Source organism: Myxine glutinosa, chromosome 6 (genome assembly GCF_964187855.1).
Source record: "Myxine glutinosa chromosome 6, kmMyxGlut1.1, whole genome shotgun sequence".
NCBI lineage: Eukaryota > Metazoa > Chordata > Myxini > Myxiniformes > Myxinidae > Myxine > Myxine glutinosa.
This window is the reverse complement of record NC_136266.1, coordinates 180,925,524-180,942,259: the sequence shown is the minus strand read 5'-3', so window position 1 is coordinate 180,942,259 and position 16,736 is coordinate 180,925,524. Positions and strand designations below refer to the sequence as shown.

General features: G+C 44.4%; 1 protein-coding gene across 1 annotated transcript in view; it reads left to right on the top strand.

Moving 5' to 3' along the window:
• LOC137429506 (thrombospondin type-1 domain-containing protein 7B-like) overlaps window positions 1–16,736 on the top strand; it is a 509,571-nt gene that overhangs the window by 479,567 nt on the left and 13,268 nt on the right. The window contains exon 4 of the mRNA XM_068119454.2: window positions 2,651–2,830. Within this exon, the coding sequence (XP_067975555.2) occupies window positions 2,651–2,830 (180 nt within the window). The remainder of the gene's footprint in view (window positions 1–2,650; window positions 2,831–16,736) is intronic.

Genomic DNA, 16,736 nt, shown 5'->3' with positions numbered 1-16,736 from the left:
TAAACAATGCATCGGTACATCCAGACTGTGCTTGCAGTGTAAACAATGCATCGGTACATACAAACTGTGCTTGCAGTGTAAACAATGCATCGGTACATACAAACTGTGCTTACAGTGTAAACAATGCATCGGCACATACAAACTGTGCTTACAGTGTAAACAATGCACCGGTACATACAGACTGTGCTTACAGTGTAAACAATGCACCGGTACATACAGACTGTGCTTGCAGTGTAAACAATGCATCGGTACATACAGACCGTGCTTACAGTGTAAACAATGCACCGGTACATACAAACTGTGCTTACAGTGTAAACAATGCATCGGTACATACAGACTGTGCTTACAGTGTAAACAATGCATCGGTACATACAGACTGTGCTTGCAGTGTAAACAATGCACCGGTACATACAGACTGTGCTTGCAGTGTAAACAATGCATCGGTACATACAGACTGTGCTTGCAGTGTAAACAATGCATCGGTACATACAGACTGTGCTTGCAGTGTAAACAATGCATCGGTACATACAAACTGTGCTTGCAGTGTAAACAATGCACCGGTACATACAAACTGTGCTTACAGTGTAAACAATGCACCGGTACATACAGACTGTGCTTACAGTGTAAACAATGCACCGGTACATACAAACTGTGCTTGCAGTGTAAACAATGCACCGGTACATACAAACTGTGCTTACAGTGTAAACAATGCACCGGTACATACAGACTGTGCTTACAGTGTAAACAATGCACCGGTACATACAGACTGTGCTTGCAGTGTAAACAATGCACCGGTACATACAAACTGTGCTTACAGTGTAAACAATGCACCGGTACATACAGACTGTGCTTACAGTGTAAACAATGCACCGGTACATACAGACTGTGCTTACAGTGTAAACAATGCACCGGTACATACAAACTGTGCTTACAGTGTAAACAATGCACCGGTATATACAAACTGTGCTTGCAGTGTAAACAATGCACCGGTACATACAAACTGTGCTTACAGTGTAAACAATGCACCGGTACATACAGACTGTGCTTGCAGTGCTGTTTTCATGGAGATCTGCATACATTCTTGTAAAATCGAAACACCATGTACTTGTTGACATTTAAAGCACCCAGAGAGGGCTGCACCACAAACATTGGGAGAGTTGGGACATAGTGGGGAACACAGTGGGGAGGGGGGGGGGACGGGACATAGTGGGGGCATATCGTGAGGGGGACATATTGCGGGGACATAGTGGGATGGACATAGTGGGGTATGTGGGGGTGGGGACATAGTGGGGTGGAACATAGTGGAGGTGGGGGCATAATAAGAGGGGGGAAACATAGTGTGGGATATAGTGGGAGGGACATAGTGGGATGGACATAGTGGGGAGGCATAATGGGGTATGTGGGGTTGGGAAATAGTGGGGTGGAACCTAGTGGAGGTGGGGGCATAATAAGAGGGGGGAAACATAGTGTGGGATATAGTGGGAGGGACATAGTGGGATGGACATAGTGGGGAGGCATAATGGGGTATGTGGGGTTGGGAAATAGTGGGGTGGAACATAGTGGAGGTGGGGGCATAATAAGAGGGGGGAAACATAGTGTGGGACATAGTGGGAGGGACATAGTGCGGTGGGGGGAGTGGGGGGGCATAATGGGGGTGTGGACATAGTGGGGTGGAACATAGTGAGGTGGAACATAGTGGGGGACATACTAGGGTACATAGTGGGGGGATATCGTGGGGAGAGGGGGAACATAGTTGGTGACATAGCAGGGGACATAGTGGGGGATATAGTGGGGGATATAGTGGGGGGATATAGTGGAGGGGGACATAGTGGGGGGATATAGTGGAGGGAGACATAGTGGGGGATATAGTGGGTGGATATAGTGGGGGATATAGTGGTGGGATATCGTGGGGGGATATAGTGGTGGGATATCGTGGGGGGATATAGTGGTGGGATATCGTGGGGGGATATAGTGGAGGGGGACATAGTGGGGGGATATAGTGGAGGGGGACATAGTGGGGGATATAGTGGGTGGATATATTGGAGGGGATATAGTGGTGGGATATAGTGGGGGGATATAGTGGAGGGGGACATAGTGGGGGGATATAGTGGAGGGGGACATAGTGGGGGATATAGTGGGGGGATATAGTGGAGGGGGACATAGTGGGGGATATGGGATATAGTGGGTGGATATAGTGGGGGATATAGTGGTGGGATATAGTGGGGGGATATAGTGGAGGGGGACATAGTGGGGGGATATAGTGGAGGGGGACATAGTGGGGGATATAGTGGGTCGATAGAGTGGGGGGATATAGTGGGGGGATATAGGGGGGGGGGGACATCGTGGGGGGATATAGTGGGGGGATATAGTGGGGGGGACATAGTGGAGAACATAGTGGGGGGATATAGTGGGGGGATATAGTGGGGGGGGGGGGTGGGGGGGGGACATATTGGAGGGGACATATTGGAGGGGACATATTTGGGGGACATCGTGGGGGACATAGTGGGGGAGACATAGTGGGGGGGATACAGTGGGGGGGATACAGTGGGGGGGATATAGTCGGGGAAATGACAGTTTTAACATGTCCATTTACAGAGATGCATCATTTTCCCCTCTCTCTTTCCATGTTCTCCTTTTCTCCTTGCTCAAGGTCACAGTTCCGGGTTGGACTGTGGAGTGCCTGCCTTCCTTATGCCAGCTCGTCTTCTACATCCAGTAGCAGGCCTGGCCATAAACACGTTTTAGAGAGGACACTGTGGAAGGTGGAGATGGGCTGGAGACGTCGAGATGTGACGTGTGTCGCTGATGATGGATTTGAGATCAGCATCCAGTGAGAACACAATATTATTCTTTCACTTCTGTATTTTGCAATCTGTGCATGTCCAAATGGTCGACCATGTGAGGAGGTTGTGGCAGTAGAGGTGGCAAGACATATCAAGGGATAGGGTAGAGGGCTCATGTCAAAGACCAAATTAAATAAAAGAATGTGACTGCACTCTGAGGCTTATGGGGGAACTTGAACGTATAGGATAGAACATATAGTACGGGTTTGTCATGAAATATATCAATGTTTTCTCACATCAATTACAAGGACATTCAGAAACCACAGACAAATCAACACAGTACATGGAATTTGAACCACAGACTCTCAACATCATAATGTATGTGCTCAAATAGGGAAACCAACCAGACCAAACTGTGTTTAGGACAAATGTACAGATTGAAACCCCATAAGCAAGATGATGTAGGTGTTGCAAATGGGATTAAATAGGGTTTACCAAAGACTAAATATGATCTGTAATAAATTGTAGTGCACACTAGGTAAGAGAATTGTGGTGATGTTCTCTTTCAGTGTGCTTGTTCTGAGATGGTGTTTACTTACACCAGCACAAAAATAAAACTTACACTTAAAACGCAATGACGTGTTTTAAATGAAGTCCAGTGGATGAAAAATCCTTCCAGTTATCTCTCCAGCTGTTTCCGAAGAGCAATGGATTCCTTGGTGTCGAGACGCCGAGGCCTCAATATGCCGTAAAATGTAAAACGAAGGAAATGCTCGTTTGTTGTCTTCGTGGTTCCTCAGCCAGCAGTCGGATCATTTGTTTCCGAATCTGTCCAAGTACAGTGCATTCAGAAAGTATTCACACCCTTTGACTTTCTTCACATTTTGTGTTACAGCCTGAATTTAAAATGGATTAATTTGAGATTATTTTTTATCATTGATCTACACATAATACCCCATAATGTCAAAGTAGAAATTTTATTTTATTTTTTAGAAAATTTTACAAAACAATTATATATGAAATAGAGAAATATCTAATATAAATAAGTATTCAACCCCCTGAGTCAATACTTCGTAGAAGCACCTTTGGCAGTGATTACAGCTGTAAGACTTCTTGGGTATGTCTGTATCAGCTTTTCACATCTGGATTTAGGGAGTTTCTCCCATTCTTTCTTGCAGATTTGCCCGAGCACTCCTTCATTCCTCTTTTCTCCCGCCTCTGGAACAAACTCCCTCACTCTCTTCAATCGCACTCCACCCTCCAGGTCTTTAAAACGGCTGTTCACCACCATCTCTTATCTTCCCCCATCCAAAACCTTGATCTTTTCTATCCCCGCTAATTTCACCCCAATTCCACTTTTTGAAATACCAACTTCTGTCCTGGAAGTCCTTGGTGTCCTTGTGTTTTATACTTCTCCCACCCCCCCCCCCCCTTTCCACGCCTCCTCCCCCCAAGCCCTCTCCCTCCCACACATCTCCCTGCTCTTAAATGTTGTGTGCTCTCAAGTGTTTGTGTGCTTCCCCTTCTCTTGTCTTCCGCTCCCTCTTTTTATATATTTTGTTTGTCTGTTGATTTGTTTGTGAACTAAATGTCAGCTCTTTCACGAGCCTCGATTCAGTATACAAAAAAAAAAAAACGTTGGATGGGGAATGTCGGTGAACAGCAATCTTCAGGTCTTTCCACAGATTCTTAATGGTATTCAAGTCTGAACTTTGGCTGGCCCACTCAAGGACTTTCACATTCTTGTTCTCGAGCCATTCCAGTGTTGCTTTGCTGTATGCTTGGGGTCATTTTCCTGTTGGAGCATTCATCTTCGCTGCAGTCTAAAGTCTTTTACATTTTGAAGCAGGTTCTGCTCAAGCATTTGCCTGTATTTTGGCTCCATTCATTGTTCTCTCTTGCCTTACAAGTCTGAAATTCTCTGCTGCTGAAAAGCATCCCCATAGCATGATGTGCCACCACCATGCTTCATGGTAGGGATGGTATTAGATGGGTGAGGAGCTGTGCTCCGTTTCTGCCAGACATAGCGCTTTGCATTCAGGACAAAGAGGTCAATTTATTTATCTCATCAGACCACAGAATCTTTTGCCTCATGCTCTCAGAATCTTTTACATGCCTTTTTGTAAACTCCAGGCATGTGGTCATATGGCTTTTTCTCAGGAGTGGCTTCCTTCTGGCGACTCCCATAAAGCCCAGTGAAGTTCTGCAGAGACTGTTGTCCTTCCGGCAGGTTCTCCCATCTCAGCCAAGGAACTCTGTAGTTCTTTCAGAGTGGTCATTGGGTTATTGTTCGCCTCTCTTACTGAGGCCCTTCTTGCCCAGGTGCTCAGTTTGGTCGGACGGCCTGCTTTAGGAAGATTCTGGGTAGTTCCATATTCTTTCCATTTCCGAATGATGAAGCTCACTGTGCTCTTCGGAACTTTCAACACTCTAGAGTCTAGAAATTGTTTTATACCCTTCCCCAGATCCTTGCCTCCTCACAACTCGATCAAAATTCTATGGACAGTTCAGTGGACTTCATGGTAGAGTTTCTGCTCTGACATGCACTGTCAACTGTGGGACCTTATATAGAAAAGTGTGTTTCTTTCTAAATCATGTCCATTCAAATTTAATTGCCCACATGTGGACTCCAATCAGGTTGTAGAGACATCTCAAGGATGATCAAAGGTAATTGGGTGCACTTGACCTCAATTTGGAATGTCATAGAGAAGAGGCTGAATACTTATTGACTCAAGACATTTCAGTAAAAAGATTTTGTAAAAAAAGAAATCTAAAACGAATTCCTCTTTGACATAACAGGTATTATGTGTACAAGAACCACCTTTAGAGGCCATTTTTCCCCACAGGGCAGGGGTTGGCCTTTTTCAGACACCGTCGTCCCCTTTTTGAAGCAATGTTTTATGGCCGGATGCCATTCCTGCCACCAGCCCTGTTGGTCACCTCTTGCGACACACAGGGAATTACCAGTGAACTGGTACTCAATTTGCCGACCTTGGAAGGATGACAGGCTGAGTCAACCCCCCTTGTGTTAATTCAGCGATTGTCCGGGATTATGAACCCAGGATCCTAGAATCCCAAGCCGAGTATCCCTAACTGCTGAGCCAACACCAGGCTTGGTATTATGTGTACATCAGTGACAAAAATATCTCAATTTAATCCATTTTAGATTCAGGCTGTAACACCACAAAATGTGAAAAAAGTCAAGGGGTGTGAATACTTTTTGAAGGCACTGTCTGTAGAAGACCTTGAGTCTGTCTAAACTGACCGTTTTGGTTGTGCCATTCAAATGTAGGATGAAGTATTAGGTGTACCGGCAAGTAATGTCGTTTTAAAAAAAATGTGTATTCTTCTTTGAAAAACGGCATTGCTTTCCGGTACACCATGTACTTGTCATTCCTTGTAATGACTCCAAAGGGGACCAGGTGGGGAGATTTCGGAGAAGCTCTGACACTGTTTTCGCAAAAAAACATGGGTACATGTGAAAATATATTTGTGCAGATGTGTAGAACTCTGCTGAACTCAGGTGGGGATCTGATGTAACTCACTACTCGTTGTTCTTTGCAGTCTGTTCACATAATTGCTCAGATCCAAAATGATGATTGTTATTCGGGGTAAGAAATTGCTGAGGAAGGCAAAGTTTTGATCCAAAAATGAACTCTGCTGCACTACTACCCAGATCGGCTTTCACCGTGTCATGATTGCCCAAAAGCACGAATGGTAGGTTTTCCATCCAGCGATGTGGGTCTGCTTGTGCTCTGAGTGAGGACGTAGTTGTCGATGGAACCATTTGACAAGCCCGCTTGCAGCAGAGTGGTAAAAAGTAGTTCTGGTGCATTTACTTCTAAGAAACTCAGTCAGCATTTTTAAAAGTATGGATTTAAACTTCCGTCCTCTGTCATTAGTGATAAATAGATGGGGCACCAAACACTACAACCACCTGGAAGCTAAAGCATTGGCTACAGTCTCCACCACTATGTCAGGTATTGGTTTAGATTCCCCAGGATCCTCGTAAAATGGTCAATGCACGTGAGTCGATTTGTGTTACCACCAAATAGTGGAAGAGGACCGACGAAATCAATGTGCATGTGATCAATACCGGCATTATAAGATGCGAAGGTACCTACTGGTGTCACCATGTGATGATCGTTGACACCATATACATGATCTGACCAGTTTCTCATGTCCTGGTTCATTCCACAGCAGACAAAACATTGAGTCACATGGTGCTGTGTTGCTCTGATATCAAAGTGAGATAGATTGTGCAAAGCATAAAATATCATCTGAACTCTGCAAGAATGCAAGGATGAGAAGTGCCAGTGCATAGGTCGCAAACAATAGTACCTTCAGAAATAGGGAGAGGCACTTCCCTGAACTTCAGCGATGTGAAGCTGACTTTGAGATGCTGGAGGTCCTCACCTATCTGCTGTGTCTTGGCAACCCTGTTGAAATCAATGGAAGTTGTTGTGTTTAGGGTGTTGATATTGAGGCATTGAGCCATGAGGGAGCATCAGCTACGGTATTCTCCTTACTGCTCACACGACTTATTTTGGTGGTGAATTGAGGAATGTCATCAAGGTGTTGTTCCTCTCTTGCTGAATAGCGATTAGGCTTTACCTCAAAAGCATCCGTTAACGACTTATGGTCAGTGTAAATACAAAACTGCCTCTCCTGAAGTGCGTGATGAAAATTGGGGATTGCGAGGTAAACCGACAGGAACTCCTGCCTAAAGGTGCTGTCACTGGTCTCTGATGACAGTGACCTTTTGGAAAAGAAGGAAACAGGCTCCCACTTCCCTTCGACATGCTGTTGGAATACTCCACCAACTGCCACATCTGACGCATCCACCATGAAACATAGTAGTACATCTGACTTAGGATGGACAAGCATTGTGACCTCTGCTAGCGAAGACTTCACTGCGGTAAAAGCAGCAGCACATTGGTTTGTCCAAGCCAAAAGCCTTTTTAGCTCCTTCCCATGCCGTGTGAGGAGATCAGTTAGTAGATGAAGAGTGTCTGCACAGTTTGGGGTGAACCTACTATATAAATTCACCATGCCCAGAAACTCCTGTAGCTTACACACTGATGCTGGCTTGTCAGCGAGTACATGGATGCCATGTTCATACATTAAGTAGCCCAAAAACTCTAATGGGGGCATCCCAAACTGACATTTGGCAGGATTTATGATGACACAATACTGTGATAAACGAGGGAGCACACGCTGCAAATGTTGTTCATGTTCTTTGATCGTCTCATGCATGGCTATGAGAAGATCATGAATGTGGGCATAAACGAAAGGCAAACCCCGGATGACCTCTGATGAAGCACTGAAACGTTTGTGCCACATTGCGTAAACCAAAGGACATGCGAACTTGAATAAACCAAAAAGAGTAGTAATGGCTGTCTTGTGTACATCAGCCGGCTCTACCGAAACCTGATGACATGCTCTGACTAAGTCACGCTGGGAGAAAACTTGCTTTCCCCAGAATGAAGAAGTAAAATCCTGTAGGTGTGACAAGTCAGAGTACCAGTCTCGTGCTATTCTGTTTCAGTGTGTGGTAGTCACCACAGGGCCTCCAGTCAACAGACCTCTTGATCTTCTGTACCATAAGCAAGGGTGAAGTTAAGTTGTTGCTTGAAGGTCGAGTTATACCCAGCTCAAGCATGTGATTGAACTCTGCTTTAGCTATTACATAACGATCCAGAGCTATTCTATATAGTCGAACCGCGACTGGAGGACCATGTGTTTCAATCTGGTGAGTAGTGGAGTGTTTGCCACTGAACTGAAGGTGTGTTGAGCTATCTCTGGCTAATGTTGAAGTATGGCATCTAAACTGGCCATGTGGTCGGACTTGACAAACATTGGACTGACAGAAGGTACGTGTGAAGTGATACCCTTGACACAAACACTTCTGGTTGGGTCAAGGATCTTTTGGTTTTTGACATCCACAAACAATCCAAAATGCTTCAAGAAATCGGTTTTGATGTTGGGCATGGGTAAGTCAGCAATGATAAAATCCATCGGAAAAGATGCCGTAGACCACATACAACCGCTCCCTGTATGTGGAAATGGTGCATTTGTTGACAGATTCCAGAGTAAATGCAGATTGTTTATGTTTGTCCATAACCAATGGGAGTAAAACCCCTGAACTCAGCTCTTGTGTCAATGAAGGATCGGGTGCCAATGTTCCTGTCACTGATGAAGACAAGCGACTTGGTTGTTGGTCGCCAGACTGACACGCTTCTGCTAGTCACTGGCTATACTATGGCATTTCCCGTCTGTGAAACAGGGTGAGCTGTGAAAACTGCAAGACTGAACACACTTATGTGAATTTTTCCCAAATTGGCGATGATACCAAAACGTGCTTCCTGCATGTTGTTATGAGTCCACCTGTGGCCACGCTCCTCAAGATTACATGCAAGAGCATGCACCTGGGCAATTAACTGATCCACTTGGGTTTTAAGTCATTGCACGCCAGATTAGCTGGTGCAGACACGTCACCGGCTCACTGGGATAAGATAGCACAGGAGGAAGTGACTGGGGTGGCAACTTCAACAATCTTATTGGCTACATTGGAAAGTTGCTCGATATTCACTGAATCTCTGGTTTAAACAAGGATACACTGAGCATTTGTTGGCAATTGTTGGAGAAAAAGCTATTTTAGGATGGTATCCTTTAAGTTATTCTGACCCAACAGTTGTTGCATCTTTTGTAGCAGTTGAGAAGGTTTACGATACCCAGCTTCTCAGAAAGCAAGCATTTTTGCAACTATTGAGGTACCCGTGCTTAGCACGGGTGGGAGGCCAGAAGCAAACAGACAATGCAGAAATGGTGAATGCTAAAGCATGAAACCAATAAATTCCACATTCCTGTAGCACCTTCAGTCGCATGGCAAACATGGACAGCAAGTTTGTGAAGGACTTCCATGAAAAACGTACCCGTTCGCAAACAAACGGGTACGTTCACGTATAGAAACATCGATTGTGGGGCCGTGGCGAATCTGCATATGGCGATCCGTGAATTTCACGTTTAGAAAGTAGAAACCCTCATGGCATTTCGTCATTCACTTGAACTCGATGTCTCTTTTTTCATTCCAAACAGCATAACTCCAATCACAAATTAATCACAAAATAAACTTTTAACAACATTGTTAATGTTTCCTTCATTGTAAAAACCACCAAGTCAACAGTTAAAAGGATTTTGAGCCGATAGGTGTTACAGCTTTGGCAAGATCGATGGAGACAGCGATCTGTTAGCTTCTACACCACCCAAATAGCTATGTGGAATTCTCTCATGTGGAGATTAAACCAACGTCATTTGAACTTTGGCCGATGTCATTATTTACTTTTAATACAACACAACAACAACAGGCATTTTAAGGCCATTTTCCCTGCAATAGCGGGGGTTAGCCTTGCGGTCCCCATGACAATGTTCTCCATTTTGCCCTATTTTCTGCATCTCCCCTTGTTAACCCCCTTGCCCGCATTTCTTCTTCAACCATCTTTAGCCAAGTCTTTCTCGGTCTTCCCCGTCCTCTACTTCCTTCTACATTCATTTCCATCACTCTTCTCAACCAGTCACTTTCATCCTTCCTCAACACATGACCAAACCATCTCAACCTGTTTCTCTTCACAGCATCCATCACAGGCTCTATTCCCATCATCTTTCGCAATTCATCATTTGTCTTCCTCTCTCTCAACGATACTCCACACATCCACCGAACCATTCGCATTTCCACCCTTTCCAGCCTTCGTTGCTTCTCTACCTTCATTACCCATGTCTCGCTCCCATAAATCATAACACTTCTCACACACACAGCATACACCTTTCCCTTCAGCTTCAACGACACTCCCCTCCTCGTCAGCACGCCACTCAGTTCCCGAAACTTCTTCCATGCACATCTCACTCGAGCAACCGTTGCCGAGTCTGATCCACCTTCTGCATTCAGCATGTCTCCGAGGTAACAAAATGTTTTCACACCTTCCAGCTTCACGCCATTTCCAAGATCCAACTCAACATTTCCTCCATCTGCAGCTCCCTCTGTGCACACCTTACACTTGAATGTAGCTGCCACATTGGTTAATGACCCTCTCAAGCCACTACATTTTTGATGAACCCACTCAGCGCACATTGTACATTGAATGGAATTCACTCCGACACCCTTCCTGCACACAGCACACGGCCACTTCCCAGTTCTTTCCACCTCACCACATGCTTTACCACTTGCCATCACCTTCGTTTTTCCGATATTCACCTTCAGACCTTTTGTCTCCATACATTCCTTCCACTTGTTCATCTTCTCCTTCAGTCCATCCATACTTTCTGCAATCAACACCAGATCATCTGCATACAACAACTCCCACGGTAAACCCTCCTTTACGTTCTGAGCCAGCACCTCCATCACAGCTACAAATAGTAGTCGACTTAGTACCGACCCCTGATGCACTCCCACCTTCACCTCAAACTCACCACTGTTCCCGTCCTTCGTCCTTACAGCTGTGCGCGCTCTTTTGTACATTGCCATCACCAATCTGATCAAAAATTATTTACTTTTAATGATGTTTATATCGGAATCAAAAAGAAGATAATTGGTTTTAGGTAGTCCTTTCTGCATATCTCATGGGATTGTGAGTTGGAGAGACGACCATGATGGCGGGGAGGGGGTTGGCATTCTCTTAAGCAGGGATTCAACCCATGTAATTATAAAAGGTCTTTGTCCGAGGTCATTATTTTTAACTGTGTGTTTTCATTCGTCAGGTTGCGATCGGTGCAGCCATTTGTGCGGTACCCGGGAAAATAACGTTATGCGGGAGTCCAAACCTGAAAATGCTCGAGACCAAAGCTGAAATTGGGAAAACAATATAGCCTATTTTACTCCAGGGGGTCCCAGGATCTCCCACCCAAAATATCGTTGCGATCGGTTCAGCCGTTTTTGCGGTACCTGGGAATGGACGGACGGACAGATGGACAGACGGACATTTGGTGAATTATAGTAAGATGAGGTGGATGTGCAGGTGAATGAGCTATCCCTTGAGGGAATCATGAGGCCTTTCCGTGGGTGGCTTGATAATAATGTCCCTCACCTCCTGAGGTTAGAAACTGGGCATCAACTTGAGTGAACCAGATGGTGGGGTAATTAGGCCAAAAAGGGGGTAGCTTCAGTCTGACAGGTGCAAAGGGAGGTGCGACCAAAGGTGGACTATCATTTGACATGATGGGATGTCTAATGAGTCACACACGTCGAATTAAGTCATATCACATCAGGTTTGTTTTTCAGATCAGAATCACGTTGTGGTCACCAAATGTGGTGGTGTTACCTTTTAGTGTGCTGGTTCTGAAATGGTGTTTAAAACAGGACAAGAAGAAAACTTACTCACAGTTAAGATAACGTGCTTCAAATGAAATCCAGTGGATGAAAAATCCTTCCCGTCATCTCTCCAGCAGTTTACGAAGAAGAGTGGATTCCTTGGCATCGAGATGCTGAGGCCTCAAGATGGCATCGAATGTAAAATGATCAAAATACTCTTCCGTTGTCATTGTGGTTACTGAGCCAAGCAAACGAAATCCAGTTCACTCAATGGTCATTGTGGTGTGGAATACACATCACTATTAAATATTGATGAGCTGTGCGACTCCTGAAATAAACTATAACGTTTTGCATCGAAAGGATACCTGCAGTTGATGATGCCTCCAGATGCCTCCAGAAAACCTCCAGTTCAAAAGTGTCGTGAGACAAGCTCTTGGGACCTCTCTATACCCGCATCACCCATTGGGTCTCAGAAAGGACTCTACGGATTGGCCAACAATATTCACACGAGTTTCTTTCTTATAAAGACCTGATTTCAGCCAGTATGAAATGTAAAGAAAAATTAACGATTCACTACAGACCACATTGCACACTCAGTGAGAGGGTGAAGCACGCACTCTGTAAGAGGCTTCATTGCGCACTCTGAAAAACTGTCTTGAGGGCACTTTTTTTTTTTTTTTTTTTTTTTTTTTTTGTATACAAGATCGAGGCTCGTGAAAGAGCGAACATTAATCACACAGAAAGACAAACCGACACATAAAACATATAACATCGGGAGCGGTAGACAAGATGGGGAGAGAGGGGGAAGGACACAAACACAACATTTGAGAGCAGGGACCGAGAGACATGGAGACATCGAGAGATCTGAGAGAGGGCGAGGGCTTTGGGGGGGGGGGGGGGCATGGGAAGGGGGCGGTGGGAGAGGTATAAAACATATGGACACTGCCAGGACTTCCAGGAAAGAAGTTGGAATTTCAAACAAGGTGGATCTGGGGTGAATTAGCGGGGGTAGAAAAGCTCAAGGTTTTGGATGGGGGAAGATAAGAGATGGTGGTGAACAGCTGTTTTAAAGACCTGGAGGGAGGAGTGGGAGTGAAGGGAGTGAGGGAGTTTGTTCCAGAGGCGGGAGAAAAGAGGAATGAAAGAGTGAAGGTGAGCAGAGAGCCGAGATTTCGGCAGTTTAACCATCAGAGGGTTGCTGGCAGATCTTGTGCGACCTGTAGGAATATTTGGGGGACAGAGCACAGAGAGAGCTGGGGGTGCAAGGCCGGAGAGGAGTCGGTAGAAGACAGAAAGACCACCTACCTGCCTGCGGTGAGTGAGTGAAAGGCCCTCAGAGATAGCTTCATCGTGGGAGATTCCAATAATTCTGAAAGCTTTGGTTTCAACAGCGTGAAGCCGAGCTAGGTGTGAGGCAGGAGCACCGGCCCATAGGGGAGAACAGTATTCCATTGAGCTGCGGATGAAAGCCTTGTATGTGGTGAGGAGCTCAGGTGTACCGAGGAAGGACTTCGCACGACGGAGGATGCCCAGTCGGCGACTGGCTTTGGAGGCCAGCTTGGAAATGTGGTTTTCCCAAGAAAGATCATGGCAGATAGTGAGACCCAAAATCTTGAGCGACAGAACTTCTTGGAGAGGATTGTTGAGAAAGTAGATGGGAGGGTTGTCCAGTCGATCTTTTCGGAGAGACATAGTAAGAGTGTGAGATTTGTCAGGATTGAAAGACATGTTCCACTTGTTTGACCAGTCTGTGATTTTGTCCAGGTCTTCAGAGAGTGAGGAGGCAGCAGACTGCCGATCTGAGGGAAGAGGAATGGAGCGGCAGAGAGTGGAGTCATCAGCAAAGAGATAGAGAGGATTTTCGAGAGAGTCAGAGAGATCATTGATGAAGTGGGATTGGAGTGGGATTGGAGAGACTTTGTAACTTTGTCAAGAATATTGTTGATCTGAGGCCGCCAACAATTTGAACGATGGTTTAGTTTTTTTTTTGTAAAACTTAGTTGGGGCTCATGTAAGAGCTAACACATATAACATAGAATAAAGGGGCGGGAGACAAGAGGGGGGAGAGGAAAACACAAAACGGTCAAGAACAGGGACATCAGGAGATCTGTGCAAGGGAAAACAGGACATCATGAGGCTGGGGTGGGGTACACGGGATAAACAAGATGGACACTACAGCGTTTATTTCAGGAAAGAAAACGGAATTTGAACGAGGTGGATTTGGGGTGGATTAACGTGGGTTGGAAAAGATCACGGTTTTGGATGGGGGAAGATAAGAGATGGTGGTGGACAGCTGTTTTGAATACCTGGAGGCAGGAGTGGGATTGGAGAGACTGTGGTTAATTGATAAAGGAATGCGACAGCCAAGGGAAGCAAAGTAAAGCTGCCATTTTTGGGGTTATTTCTTGTTCAAAACAAAACACCGTCTTGCTTTGCACAAGGGCTAATGCTCAACACATCAGCTTCACTTTGCTTCCTCCAACAGCTAACTTCCTTTGTCCACCATGAGTTGCTAAAACCTATCATACTCTGGAAGAAGCTGTTTGAAGAAACTTTGTTTGAAACTGTTCATCCACTCCTTAAGAGACTGTAAAGCCAATCTGTGTTAAACATATTCCTGGTCCACCTGTTTATCCAAATATCCCTCTTCTTTCCCTGAATGAGTGACCGACTCTAGATTTACCAACATGATAAACATCATTGTAGAAAAAAAACCAATCCTTGATGTGGCTCCGCTAATGTATGGCGAACATGCTACCTGCAACTTATGCTTGTTACTCCGGGGAATCGTTACCTGTGTTCAGCAGTTGATTTTGTGCACTCCCATCGTCATTGCTGTTCTTTTGCAGCGGCACTTTGAATCCACATGAGAAGTTCAAAAATCTGTCCTTTATTCATGATCATCCCTCCTTGTTTCCATACTTTTTAAACTAACATCCCTCTCTCCCTTTACATTTTTACCCTCACCAGAGGAGAGGTTATTGCATTTGAGTCCGTTTGTCTGTCTGTTTGCCTGTCTGTCTGTCTGTTTGTCTGTCTGCTTGTCTGTCTGTCTGTTTGTTTGTCTGTCTGTTTGTCTGTCTGTTTGTTTGTCTGTCTGTTTGTCTGTCTGTCTGTTTGTTTGTCTGTCTGTTTGTTTGTCTGTATGTTTGTTTGTCTGTCTGTTTGTTTGGCTGTCTGTTTGTTTGTCTGTTTGTTTGTCTGTCTGTTTGTCTGTCTGTCTGTCTGCTTGTCTGTCTGTCTGTTTGTTTGTCTGTCTGTTTGTTTGTCTGTCTGTTTGTTTGTCTGTCTGTTTGTTTGTCTGTCTGTTTGTTTGTCTGTCTGTTTGTCTGTCTGTTTGTCTGTCTGTTTGTTTGTTTGTTTGTCTGTTTGTTTGTCTGTCTGTTTGTTTGTCTGTCTGTTTGTTTGTCTGTCTGTCTGTCTGTTTGTTTGTCTGTCTGTTTGTTTGTCTGTCTGTTTGTTTGTCTGTCTGTTTGTTTGTCTGTCTGTTTGTTTGTCTGTATGTTTGTTTGTCTGTCTGTTTGTTTGTCTGTCTGTTTGTTTGTCTGTCTGTTTGTTTGTCTGTCTGCTTGTTTGTCTGTCTGTTTGTTTGTCTGTCTGTTTGTTTGTCTGTCTGTTTGGCCGCACAGAATAAATATGATTTTCTCTGCAACTGTTGGTCCGATTAACATGAAATTTTCACCATCGGTGCGCCTCATTCGGTATAATTTTTAAATAATAATTATGACGTCATATGTCACGTGGGACAGGCGCCATCTTGGAAAAAACAAAAAATTGAACCTCTATATCTATATCACCTCCACTGTATATCATCACCTCTGTATAACGTCATAATTTGAAAAGCCCAAAACTTCATCCGATCAAGATGAAATTTCTTGAGCGTCATCTGTGGATAAATTGGAGGAGAATTTTTTTTAATGATGATGTCATCGGTCATGTGGTTTGGCCGCCAAACTCGTCCTAGCGAGGGTCTGCAATCTATGATTTGTTACTCCCGCCAGGGAGTAATGCATTCGATCTGTCCGTGTTTGTGTGTGTTCGTGTGTTTGTGAACAAGATATCTGGAAAAGTTCTGAACGAATTTGGATGAAAGTTGGTGGGATGATTGTCCTTGGGATAAGGAAGAATTGATTAGTTTTTGGTGAAGCTCAGGATATTATTCCGGATTCAGGAATTTTTTGAAGGATTGTTTACTATTGGAAGATAGGGCTCATTTTTTTTAAACATTATCTTCTATATATTCTATATTTAACATTGTGATATGAAAATAGTTTTCATATTTGTTGTAAATGTAGTTTAAACTCGTGGTTATGCGTTAGAGCGGTGTATTCTGTTAGCAGCGTCGTTTTCAAGGTTTTTTTTATTTTATTTTTTCTAATAAAGACATATTCTGTCATTTTAAAACCACCAAAGTGTGTATTCGGTTTCCCCGTTTCATAAAATGTGTCGTTTGATACGTATAATGCTTTAAAACGGGTTTTTTTTTGTTGTTTTTTTTACCTCAGAAGAGATATCAACATTTACTTCAGCGAATGTCAGTCGCGGTGTCAGTATTTGATGAACTTATAAAGATTTAGGTGAGTTATAAGTGTGACAAGCATGTGCACGGGATTCTTCCCAGAAGAATGAGTGTTCGCATTAGCTTGTAC